This window comes from Benincasa hispida, chromosome 3 (assembly GCF_027475165.1).
Source record: "Benincasa hispida cultivar pf3 chromosome 3, pf3_genome.v1.1, whole genome shotgun sequence".
Classification (NCBI taxonomy): Eukaryota; Viridiplantae; Streptophyta; class Magnoliopsida; order Cucurbitales; family Cucurbitaceae; genus Benincasa; species Benincasa hispida.
The window spans coordinates 24,340,864-24,353,528 of NC_143480.1; the positions used below are offsets into that span (position 1 = coordinate 24,340,864).

A 12,665-nucleotide genomic window follows, 5' to 3' on the forward strand; every position below is an offset into this window, starting at 1 on the left:
CCCTCAATTCATATACTTCCATGGCATGAAATGAATCCAAGTGATGAACATGAGATTGGGCTGTTTAAAGTGCAGAAGCCCAAATAATGTAATGTGGTAAAGTAAACCAATGAAAGCGATGCAATAATTATATTGTTGGAGGGTATGTCAGCAATGGACAAAATGACAGGGCAATTCATGGTTGCCAAAATCTTGTAGTCACTCTCTTGCTTGGGAAGAAGAAAGGATATGGATATGGCGTGATTAGGTGGGAGTGTTCAGAAACAAAATCAGAACGAAACTCACAAGAAAACCCAATTTCAAAAAGTTGAATTTAAGCAAATTACATTTAAAAAGAAAAAAAAAACCAGAAAAGAAAAGAAGAAAGAGAAACGAAAACGATATCCCACTCTTAACACTGCTGCCATTACTCTTTTGGAGCATTCGCAAATTTTCCTCTGATCTTTTTCCTCCTTCTTTCTCTTCTCTGTCCTCAATTATTTTTATTGCAATGGCAAATTTAGAACCCCCTTTTCCCAGGAATTTTATTTTCTGTTGGGTTATGGTTTTTGGGGGCTCTTCTTTCGAGTTCTGAAGTTCTGCACTTTTCGGTACTCTCTTCCTTCTTTCTTTACTTTTTTTTTTTTTTTTTTTTTGGTCTTCCACGTTCTATCTTCTCAAATATCTTTCCCAGACTAAGACAGATTGAGAAGAAATTATATTATATACATTTACACGTACGAGCAGCATAGAGTGCAAATTCAGAAGCTAATCTCATCGATTCTAATTTAACTCACACTTCATTCCTTCACCCACTTTTTTCTTTCTATCTGAAAAGCTTTTCCGCTTGGTTTTATTTTTAACCTCCCCTTCTCCAGGGAGAATTTCCCTGTCTCTTTCACATTCTGCCCTCTCTCTCTCTCTCTCTGAGAAGAAAAGGAAAAATGGGGTGTGAGTGTAACAATGGCGTCATGGGCTCGCGCAGCAGAATCTTGTGTTCGACTGTTTCTCTTCTCTTTTTTCTGATTTTGGCATCGACCCAGATGAGATTTATGGCTGAAGGTAAATGGGTATCTTCTGAATTTTCAAAACAGAGTAAAAAACTAGATTTTTATTCTTCAATTTCAATTTCATTTAAACCGAATCGTTTTTCTTTGCAGGCAGATTGATTTCAAGGAATGGTAAGGTCAGTCCAGCAACCAGCTCTTTCCTTTCTTTCTCAAATGCTTTACTGTTTCTGAAAGGTTAATTAATTGAGAAGAATAATTATAAATTATGGGTTTCTGTTTTTTGGTGCATTGGGATAGACAGTGAATGATGAAGATAAAGTTGTATTGAGAGGACAAATTGGGTCAAGACCTCCAAAATGTGAGAGAAGATGCAGCTGGTGTGGACATTGTGAGGCCATCCAAGTTCCGGCAAATCCACAAAAATCAGCAATTAAAAATTCTTCAACAATGAAGAACATAGCTTACGCTAGAGATGAAGCCTCCAATTACAAGCCCATGAGCTGGAAATGCAAATGTGGGAGCTTAATCTTCAATCCTTAAACACTCCCCACCAATCTCTCTCTGTAAATTAGTGATTATATATGATTGTTAATTTCTTTAACTTAACCACTCTGATCTCTCTCTCTCTCGTTTTAATTAGATAATGTAGAGTATTATGATTGAATTGAATTTGGCTTGTTTGTGTCATGCAACTACTTCAAATTCCTTCCATATTGTTGTTGGTTTTAACTTGGTAAATTGAATTTGGATAGAGAGAAAGAAAGCGATTGAAAAGGAAGTGGGTGGTGATTGGAATGGAGGAGGAATGGTTTGTGCACGGCACTGTTGTTTTGGAGTCCCAACAAAGCTAACGAGTAAATTTTAATTCTTTACATTGTCCCATCATAATTTGACATGTGATAAATTCTTTTTACATCTTTCTTTAAACACTTAAATTTCTTTTTTTATATAGATATATATACTTGATCCATATTAAGATGTATTTAAGTATTACTTAAAAAAGAAAAAAGAAAAAAGAGGATTGAGTGTGAGAGAGGCTGAAACTTCACCTATGCGCCTAAATAATCCTAATTCCTAATAGAGTCTACACACTGCACATCTTTCCCAACCAACCTTCTCTCCAACACATTTCCTAGGTGGATTCTCTATCCCATTTCTACCTTTTTGTTCTTTCTTTTAACTTAATGTATAATTTTGTCTTTAATATGCCTCATCCTTTTCAATTTCTTTTTTAGTTTCTTTTAAAATTTGAATTTGATGTTTTAGATGGTAAATTTCACTCATTTATGTCTTCAATGTATAGACAAAGTTCTCAATTTTCTTCTTCATGCTTGTAGATTTCTTTCATTGGAACACAACCTACAACCTGCATCAACATAAGCCAATATCCAAAAGCCATCCATCTTTCTATTTTCTTTCTTTTTATGCAGACAAGACATGACAAGTAGAAGTACTCTCACATCCTTGTGAAAAGCCATGAATATATGTTCTGAACCCAAATCACTAAGCAATGCCAACAGATTGGACTTTCACTTGAATGACAATACAACAACAAACTACAAAAACCAAAGTATATGGTCATATCTTCAAAATTAATACCAAGTTTTCCAACATAATAATTATCCATTTTTTGTGATTATAATATGTTATTCCCACCAATACTTTTGAGAAAACCAATTAGATGTGAGAAGAGATGCTTATTGGCAAAACTACTCATGCTTTGATATCCATTTTCTTGATTAATATAGTAAAAGTTATGCATATTTGTAGCTGCATAGAATGATTAGAAAACATATTAGTTTGGCTCTTCTATCAAAATATTCTCAAGATAAGGAGGAGGAAAAACAACTCATGCCATTCTATTCACAGGACCATTCTTTCAAATTTAAAATTTGAAATGAAAGAAGAGCACTACTGGTCATCTCCTACGAGGGGGAAAAAGGAACTTATTAAATTGCATCCTTGCCCCCTCACTATTAAAAAAAAAGTACAGAATAAACCTCTTTGTAGACTTGATTTTCCATAAGGAAGGCCATGCTACCCAACTTTATTTCATTTCTTTAGATGGAACCTATCTTGTTTCCTTCTTCTAGACACATCTTTCGTCCTATTATAGACAATTTGATCAAATGATACTACAGTAAAATGTATAATGATTCAAGATGTTAATTAAAGGTTATAAGATCAATTTTTTCCTATGTTTTACAATCGGTAGTCTCATGTTTGCTCATATAAAGTTTGAGACTAATAGTAATAATCATTTGATCACGAGTCAAAGTATCCTTCAGGAATCGGAAATTATAGGCATGTGTTGTGTGTGTGAATTTGATTCCTCTAAAATTTGGCCACTAGAAAACTTTTAAAATATCTATCATAAACTTTAAAAAAATAATTATTTTGACTCAATTTGATTAATTGAATTTAAAAAATAGTTTAAATAGTCTATGAGTGAAGTCAAATGACAATAACCTGGCACATATTATTGAATTTTATATTAATTTTCATTCAGGGGTCTTTTGTTTTTCTTTTTCTCCTATTCTCTCTTCCATCTCCTTCTACTTCCCTTTTATTCTCTAATTGAATTTATAAGTACACAAAAGATCTTAACAAACGAAGTAATATAACAAAGACTAAAATAATAATTTAAAAGTTTAGATTTTAAGATAATAATTTAAAAGTTTAGATTTTAAGATAAACATTTTAAAAATTCGACAATAAACATTTTAAAGTTTAGAAACTAACACGAGATTTAAACTCATACTTTAGTCTCTTTTTCAGAAAGAGTTAAGCCCTATGTAACTAGAAACTCTTGAATAAAAGGTAAAACATCTACTTCTTTAGACCTGTTTAGTAACCATTTGATTTTTAGTTTTTATTTTTAAAAACTAAGCTTATTTCATCTACATTTTTTACGATAATTTGCAAGTCAAATTTCAAAAACAAATACAACTTTTTGAAACTACTTTTTTGTCTTCGAAATTTGGTTTAGTGTCCATAGATTTAATTTTTAAATAAAAAACAAAAAATAAAATGATTATCAAATGGAATTTTAATTTACCTAGAATTTTGTGCAAACTCTTGATATTAAAGTTTAAAGTCGCTAGATGTATTTTGAATAAAACATAAATGGTTGACATGAATCCACTTCATTCTCTAATAAGTTGAACACAAACTCATGCACTAATCTCTCATGTCTCTCTCACACGAAAAAGAGAATGTCGGTGCTAAAATCGAGAAGAAAAAAACATATATTGCAAAACTGAAAAGCTGGGAACCAAAGCTCATGAACAGTGATGAAAGGGAAGAAAAGGATTCTGATTCCCCATGGCTTCTTTCTCAAGCTTTTTTGTGCTTTTTCATCGGTACTAAAAGCGTTGAAAACAACCCAACCCCATTTTTGTACCTCACTTTCCCAGCTGGGCCATACCCATAATCCTTCTCCCACACGGCCACAACTGATATTGCCATCATCTCATCTCATAAATGAGAATCACTTTTCTCGATCAGAATACCGTATTTTACATATAAGAAAGCTTCTTCCATTCAGATTGCCCAAAAACCTCCCCACTGGTTCTGCACATGGTGCTTTTTCTGCTGAAACCCCTCTTCTTTTGAGCAGTTGCTTTCTTCTATGAAGACAAACGGACATTTAATGGATATTGCTACACAATACCTGCATGTTTCAACAAGAATGCAGCAATCAATTAAAGGCCCAGGGAAAGGGAAGTTATAACTCGACCAAACACACCCACCCACCATTTGAATTGAAACCCATTGGTTTCTTGATTCTATCTGGTACAAGAAGATTTTCACAGCTTGCTTCCAGGTCTCCAGGGTGGGCTCATAATGCTATCAAAGTAGTTTTAAACTTTCATATCTATATGAAAACTTGCATTTAAAAAAAAAAAAAAATAAAATAGTATTAAGGATGCATAAAGTTCAAGTCAGTGTACACTTGATGCTGCACAGAGACTGCACTCTGCACTTCTTTTAAAACAGAGCAACAACCGGCCAAACAATATCCGCCACATACCACCAACACAAAATTGGGAAAAAAAGAATCTAAATAATTACCCGCTTTAATTTACCTCCCCTTCTTTCTCTGTCTCCTCCTTTACCCCCAAAAGTAAATAAATAAAAGATAATGAAGGAGAGAAGATAGTATAAGGTTAAATGATGCAGTTCGTACTTGTAACTTTGAAGTTTACATCTCTATCAAATCTATAAATATTAAAAAAAAAAAACAAAACAAAACAAAAAAGAAGAAGAAGAAGAAGAAGAAAAGAACACTTGATTACTAATTCTAAACTTTAAATTGTACATACCTCTATTAACAGAATTCCAATTAATAAAGATAAATGATCATTTTCTTTTTGGTTCTTCAAACCAACTTTACATTTTCGTGTTAATTATAATCTACACGATCATCAGATGAATGGGAGGGGCATCCAAAACTAAGGCAGGGTTGTCTACATTCTTAAAAAAGAAAAAAGAAGTGGAAGGGGAAAGAAAAGAAAGAAAGAAAGGGCTTTCAGTTTGCCAGGAGGATTTTAGTAGGAATGGAATTTGAATTCATCCATGCATTCTGATTACTAACAAACAGAAAGGATTTACAACAACATTCCTTCTGGCTTACCCCCAAGCATCGGCCAAACTATCATTAAACCTAAAATCAATCTTCCTCCTCTGACAGTCTCCACGTGCAACCATAATCTACCACAAAGCTCTCTCACAGCTCACCTCATCCAAAGTCCTCTTTTTGCTACAATCGATAAGTACAAACATAGACGCGGACAAGTTTTCTTATTTTCCTGATATATTTTGGACTTAAACATGTGAACTCCTTGATGCTTGGTCTTCTGCAGGAGGTGGTAGCCCAAGATGGTCAAAGAATAAGTTGTACACTGCTATGAATAAAGAGGTTTTGTTGACATCTTCACTTTTAAACATAAAAAAGAACGCAGATACCAAGACAACTGTATTAATATTAGCAAACTGTTAGCGGAACATTAAAACACTCACTTATTTATGCTTCTCATTTGTGTACAGTGCTACTAAACAGTGAAAGTCCAATGCAGAATAGAGAAGACGAAACTGTGCCTCCTGGGCTCCTACACGGTTTCAACTGACCAAGTAGGTTCGACTTGATAGACCTGGCCATTCAGTCTTGCTCTTATCCGTCTGTAAATCTGAAATTTATACCTACCACACCCGGTTTCATACTCGTTACTGCACGCCTACACCACAGGATCTCTTTCATTTTTTCCCGTTTAAGTGCTAACCCTTTTTCCAGTGGCTAGCACTAGAGAGCCTTCACTGTTTCCAGTACCACAAAGGGCAAAAAACCTTTCCTAGGTAAGAAAGTCAGACACTAAGAAGAAAAGGATTCATTTGCACCTTTGCATGAACACAAATTCAAACAATGTCCAACAAAATTCCATTTCATTTTGGACTGCAGAAGTCATGGACTTGATGTTAGATCTAGAACACATAATTGAAGAATTAGGTGTGTACATCCTAACACGTGTGAATTCAAGTCAACCAAAAATCCTGTAATAAATAAATAAATTTACATTTAAAGAAAATTATCTACAAACTAAGAGCTTTCCTTAGAAACTCCTTATTGGTTGTACCTACAATGTTTCACTTCATTTTGAACAGCAGAAGATGTGGATTTAGGATGATACTTTTAGGAAGATTTAGAATGTTAATTTTATCACATGATAGAGGCGTATATAAAAGCCTAACGTGTAAGGTTCAGGTAAACCAATAATACTGCAATCAGAAACACAGTTTAAGGAACATTAAGCTTCTTCACACTCATTATAGCTGTCATTCTGTCAATGACCGTGCACAGAAATTTCAACACTTTCATCTTAAAAATCAACATTCTATAGTAAAGGCTTAATACAGGCTACCTCTTGCACGGCTAACCCCCTCCCATACGCCTAGGAGGGCCATGAGAGTGAAGGTCTGGTACTGAGAATTTGAACTTGAATGAAAGAAAAACCTTGTGGGAAGCAAGTACTTACATTAAAAAAGAGGAGCGTCCTAATCTAGCAGGGAGAAAATTAATAATGATGCAGCCAGAGTCTTCTTGATCCAGAGTGTCCCCGTAGATGGATACAAAACTTCACTGGCCATTTTACTTACAGAAGGTTGCTGTTCATCATACAAAACTTCAATTTCCAAATATATGAAGTTAATAATAGCCATTGTAACAATTTTTAAATGGACATGGTCTCCAAAATTATAAGAACTTTCACTAGCCTCTTACCCCAATGTAACATGGCTCCATAAGACTAAACTATTGTCCATTAATCTATTAGAATATCAAGAGTTACACAACATTTGTTTTCTATAGCAATCTTCTTCAGCAACTTCAAAATGTGCTACACTTTTTTTCTCTAACAAGAAACGAACTTTCCATCAATATATGATAAGGAAGAAAAAGTTCAAGGATACAAACTCCCTAAAAGGGAGAAACAGAAAAATGCCAAACGGAACCAACAACTAGAAAAAGGAACCAAAACAAAGTTGTGCTGCACATCGACATTCATGGAGCTAGAAGCTGGAGCCTCTGCACATGACGTTCAAAAAGAACTCATGTAAACATACCCAGCCATGGAAATTAAATCTATGCTATGCATTCACCAACAGAAACCTCAACATGAAAGAAAGATTGGAGAAAGTCTGGTTATATTACTTAGGGTGAGTACCATCAAACCACCCATCCATCTTGCACTGGTAGAGGTGGAACCTTTAGTCCCCAGATAATATGAACAGCATGTACTTAAATCTATAATATCTAAGCCAATTGAAGGTTATTCCTCTGTCTAAATGATTTCACAATTATTCTTGTCTGTTGATTAAGAATTTTTTGTAATCTTAGTCAAGCTGGGAGTGGGACGAAAGGATGTCTTATCTTATCGTCATTAATAAAAAGTTGTGTGCCTTGCTCACAAAAGTTGTGAATGAAATGTAAACAGCTATATAACAATGAAGGAAGAGAAACCACAAATTTTCCCAAGAAGGGAGAAAAAGATAAAAGGTATTAAGCTAAACAGTCCTTTGCTGAATCAGGTGGACCAAATAGGAAAGAGGCAAAGATTAACCTTCTTAAGGAAGTGACAGATGATGGTTGTCATTATGGTGAAACTACCGTATGCTGCGAAGCAGCAGCATAGAACTTGACCTAACCAACAGTTCTAAATAATGGATACATGGTATCCAACCTATTTGCGGAAGATCTCAAATGCATAATGATTCGAGGAGATGGAAACTAGCTCAGTTAATTCTAAAGATCATATGGAAGTGACCGAATGAGCTCAATTTTGTGCGAACTACTAATTTCAGGCAGATTGACCTACAATGTACTACAGCTTATTGCAGCATGAGGTCTATGTCAAATATATTTTCCTAACAAGAATCCACTCATATTGCCTATTGCAGCATTTTTGGGTGGCAAAGATAGAATCATTCAACTTTATTTACTCAATATTCAAGCAAACCACGCACAGGTCTAAGACATATGAGAAGCTAATAAAATCAATGTCCTCTCCACTAAAGCAATTAGGCAAAAAAAAAAAAAAAAAAAAAAAAAAAATTGAAACCACTGACGAATGCATTTGTTAGATTCAGAGTTTATCATAATCACAATCCTGCTGTGGGGGAGGGGAGGGGGACTCTATCTGCATATTAAGCACATAGTGCAAATGTTGACATAGTTATTATTTAAAACTTTTGAGGACCATTCAGGGCCTTCTTCAGGGCATCCAATCACTAGGCGAGGGAGGATGAGGAAAACCTGTAGACAATTTGGAAGCTATCCATATGGTTCAACGTAACATAGCTTAGATGGCCCGCCATTACTGCCAAACAACCCATATATCCCATACAAATCCAAGCACAAAAGTGGCAAATGGACATCTTATATCAGAGAATAAAAGCAATCAGTGTTGAGCCCATTGGATTTCCTTAATGTTTATCCCCTCCTTTACCATTTCATAAAGGGGACTCATTTCCCTCAACTTTTCCACCTGCTGTACTGTCAACTCAACTGCTCGATCAATCTCAGCCTCCGTGGTGAATCTCCCAATGCCAAACCTGATTGAAGTGTGAGCCATGTCCTCATCCACTCCCAAGGCCCTCAACACATATGAAGGCTCCAAACTGGCGCTGGTGCATGCACTCCCGCTCGACACAGCCACATCCTTCAATCCCATAAGCAAGCTTTCACCTTCAACATACGCAAACGACAAATTCAGATTACCAGGATAGCGCCTCTCCATGCTACCATTCACCACAACGCCCTCAAGCTTTGCATTTATACCATTCAAGAGCCGTTCCTGCAGTGCAGTAATTCGCTTATCATCATATTCCATTTCCTTCATAGCAAGCTCACAGGCTGCACCCATTCCCACGACCAATGGGGTTGGCACAGTCCCACTCCTAATGCCCCTCTCTTGTCCACCTCCATTCATTTGGGGCTCAACTCGAATCCTCGGCCTCCTCCGCATATACAAAGCCCCAATACCCTTCGGTCCATAAATCTTATGTCCACTCAAAGACATCAGGCTAACATTCCACTTCTCCACATCAATTGGAATCTTCCCAAGAGCCTGAGCCGCATCAGTATGGAAGGGAACATCGAATTCCTTGCAAATTTTCCCAATTTCCTCTACTGGCTGAATGACACCAATTTCATTATTAACCGCCATGACCGAAACAAGTCCAGTGTCAGCTCTAATCGCAGAACGAAGCTTGTCCAAATCAACAATTCCATCGGACCCAACCGGTAAATACGTAATATCAAAACCCTCCTGCTGCAAATGTCTGCACGAATCAAGAACGCACTTGTGCTCGGTCTGAGTGGTAATCAAGTGCCTTTTTTTTTCTCTATAGAAGTGCATAACCCCTTTGATGGATATGTTATTGGACTCGGTAGCTCCAGAGGTAAAAATAATCTCCTTAGGCGAGGCACCGATAAGAGCAGCAACTTGGGAACGAGCCGTCTCAACGGCATGGTCCGATTCCCAACCATAGAGATGCGTACGAGAGTGTGGATTACCATAACGAGAGAGATAATAAGGAAGCATGGCGTCTAGTACCCGAGGATCAACAGGGGATGTAGCTTGCATATCAAGATAAAGCGGTCGTCCAGATATTTTAACACCTTTCATAGAAATCCCAGTTTCATCTTCTTGGGGTTCCGATGGAGAAGCGGCGACAGCAGCAGCGGTGGAGATAGGTCGGAAGCGGGAGACGGCGGGAGAGAAATTTGTGAGGGTGCGCCGTAAAGTGGAAGCAAGCATCTTGGAAGCCATTGAAGGGGATGCGGTAGCGTTGAATACAGGCTTGTTTGAGGGAGTTGGATGGTTAAATACAGTAACGGAAAAGGTAGAGATTCGTCATTGAGAGATCTTCCCTCTGAAATTTAGGGCACAACAAAATGGAGAGCGGAGATCAGGCCGAGGGGGTCAGCCATGTTTGGGTCACCGACTGATGGAATCCCTTGTGCCACATGTGTAGACACGTGGCGACTTTATAACCGGGTGATTTATGAATCGTTGGTTTACCCTGACTTTCAGCTATTTATTTATTTATTTATTTCAGTCGTTATCTGATTTGTAAATGTATGTACCCTAAAATGACTCGCATTAATATTACAGTTGAAATATGTAATCATGAATTAATAAAAGGGATCCTGACATCAGATTGGATTTTAAACTTTTGATTGAATCAGTTTTTATTTTAAATTATATAAATGTTGCTGTTTCAACTGTAAATTTTAATGTGGGTTTAGAACTCATTTTGAGAAATTTCTATTCATAATATTTCAAATGAATTATGCTCTTTTTTTAAAAGATCAATTTTATTAAAAACTTGCCTCAATGGGCTATAGTGTGAACAAGCATCTTGAAATGCAAGTAAAATGGGGGAAATCTGTTCAACCACACCCTTGTACAAAAGTTTATCTCTAACATTCTTTGCGACTAAATCGGCTACTCTATTACAATTCCAAGAGAAGAGGAGATAACCTCAAAGGATTTAATTAGGAATTGAATTTTTTCAATCCAACTTCCAATCTCATTCAACTTAATAGTCTTCCCATTTATTAGTGAGATGGATTAAAGGCAATTTGATTGAACTTGAATATGAGAAATTTGTACCATAATCGCGAACTTGATTCCTTCCAATATAGCAAGACTTTTAGTAATAGGAGGTTTGAAATCAATATCAAGATGGATTGTTGAGACCACGACTAACGAACCATCAAAGTTTCTGATAACATATGCCAAACCAGACGAAGATGGAAGGGAAAGTCCATGCAGTATCAACGTTTGAAGTAAAAACCCCTAAAGGAGGGGGAAACCAGGTCTTCTTCTTTTAAGCATTTTGTTGAGTGGAAGGGGGGTGAGACCACTTTTGATTTCCACATTTATTCGTTTTTTTGTAGTAACTAAGAACCCACATACTCATCAATGTAATTGGGATAATATTCTTTCCATGGACTATACAATTCCAGTCATTCCATAGAGACCAACAAGTTATAGCTATAATTTCTAGCTTATCAAGGGAGTGATCGTCATTGAGTGAGCATCAACGTGAAGGAAATCAGACATAAGGATTTCCATGAACAACGGAAGGATCGTTCCAAATTCCATTCGAAATTGAACATACACAATTACAGTACAAGAACGGAAACTAACAAATTATGCACAACAAGAAATTATAGCATGCTTCCATAGAGTCGAGGGATAGAGTATGCATACATTTGAAGAACCATTCTTCAAACTCCCTCGACCAGTCTCCAATTTTCCAAGAATAGCAACACTCGAACACAATGACCGGTACAACAACACGATCAATAGCAAACATCACACAAACAATACGAACAACCAAAAGCTCCTCGAACACAGTAAGGATACCACCACAATGGTTACCTTGGTATTCTCGGTGTGAGAATCTAGGAGTTGTAGACTCTGTATGAACTTGGCTTAAGGAAGAGACTGGAGTACAACAATCGTGTAAACGATTGAACAAGTGGGAGATAGAATGTTGTCTATCGTATAGATGATATGCTCGATCGTGTAGTAAATGGCAGCCTCTCGTATAGACTTAGCCATGCGATCATTTAGCTACGATCAACTGAATGAACTATCGTATAGTCAAACTCCACGGTCATTTAGTCTCTCTATTTCTATCGCTTAGTGAAACACTTTCACTTGATAACTTCTCCGTGAGTTATTTCCGAAAATAGTAACTCTTAATTTTAGGAAGACATTTTTCCTTTTATCTCCCGGTTATCATAAAACCACCAATAACCTCCCACTCAATCGATTATTAGAGAAAAAGAGATAATTATCAAATAATTAATATTATTATAAATAAATATGATAACCAACTTACCATATTATATTTATAACCTATAGTTTTAATATTTCATCTCATGAAACATATAAACCATAGTTCTTCTATTTTCTGGTACTTAATGTTAATCATATTTACATTAATTCTCCACTTGATGTATCTCATACATCACACCAATTATATCATATATAATTGAATTTCCTCTTGTCAATTTGAACATTTCAAATCAACACCAAGAACTGATTCCCAACTTAAATCTATTGAGGTACCAAGGAGACCTTATGGACAAGTAGCTCGAAACTC

The 12,665-nt window shown here is 36.2% G+C and overlaps 2 protein-coding genes and 1 long non-coding RNA gene across 4 annotated transcripts; 1 reads left to right on the top strand and 2 right to left on the bottom strand.

The window, feature by feature from the left end:
• The first annotated feature begins 295 nt into the window (after window positions 1–295).
• Window positions 296–1,676, top strand: LOC120073948 (EPIDERMAL PATTERNING FACTOR-like protein). Of its 2 annotated transcripts, XM_039026872.2 has the most exons (4): window positions 383–590; window positions 858–1,041; window positions 1,140–1,165; window positions 1,287–1,676. In XM_039026872.2, the coding sequence occupies exons 2-4, from the start codon at window positions 924–926 to the stop codon at window positions 1,527–1,529; spliced, it is 387 nt and encodes a 128-aa protein (XP_038882800.1). In that variant the 5' UTR covers window positions 383–590; window positions 858–923; the 3' UTR covers window positions 1,530–1,676. The 2 variants fall into 2 exon arrangements, with proteins under 2 accessions (XP_090167692.1, XP_038882800.1); XM_090311566.1 differs by having other exon boundaries at window positions 296–1,041.
• A 2,400-nt stretch (window positions 1,677–4,076) lies between these two features.
• Window positions 4,077–5,308, bottom strand: LOC150037146 (uncharacterized). The gene is made up of 2 exons (XR_016528364.1): window positions 4,746–5,308; window positions 4,077–4,662 (listed from the first exon to the last, which is right to left on the bottom strand). It is a non-coding gene; the product is annotated as an uncharacterized LOC150037146 (long non-coding RNA).
• A 3,287-nt stretch (window positions 5,309–8,595) lies between these two features.
• On the bottom strand, window positions 8,596–10,513 carry NFS1 (nitrogen fixation S (NIFS)-like 1). The gene has a single exon (XM_039026519.2). It carries the CDS (start codon window positions 10,313–10,315, stop codon window positions 8,942–8,944), a length of 1,374 nt encoding a protein of 457 aa, XP_038882447.1. The 5' UTR covers window positions 10,316–10,513; the 3' UTR covers window positions 8,596–8,941.
• Between the last annotated feature and the right edge of the window lie 2,152 nt (window positions 10,514–12,665).

Bases quoted from the DNA above. Each gene is read 5' to 3' on its own strand.
- LOC120073948 (XM_090311566.1), top strand. From the start codon at position 924: ATGGGGTGTGAGTGTAACAATGGCGTCATGGGCTCGCGCAGCAGAATC. The intron at 1,042-1,139 runs GTAAATGGGTAT...TTTTCTTTGCAG, and splicing joins GATGAGATTTATGGCTGAAG to GCAGATTGATTTCAAGGAAT. The intron at 1,166-1,286 runs GTCAGTCCAGCA...GCATTGGGATAG, and splicing joins TGATTTCAAGGAATGGTAAG to ACAGTGAATGATGAAGATAA.
- NFS1 (XM_039026519.2), bottom strand. From the start codon at position 10,315: ATGGCTTCCAAGATGCTTGCTTCCACTTTACGGCGCACCCTCACAAAT.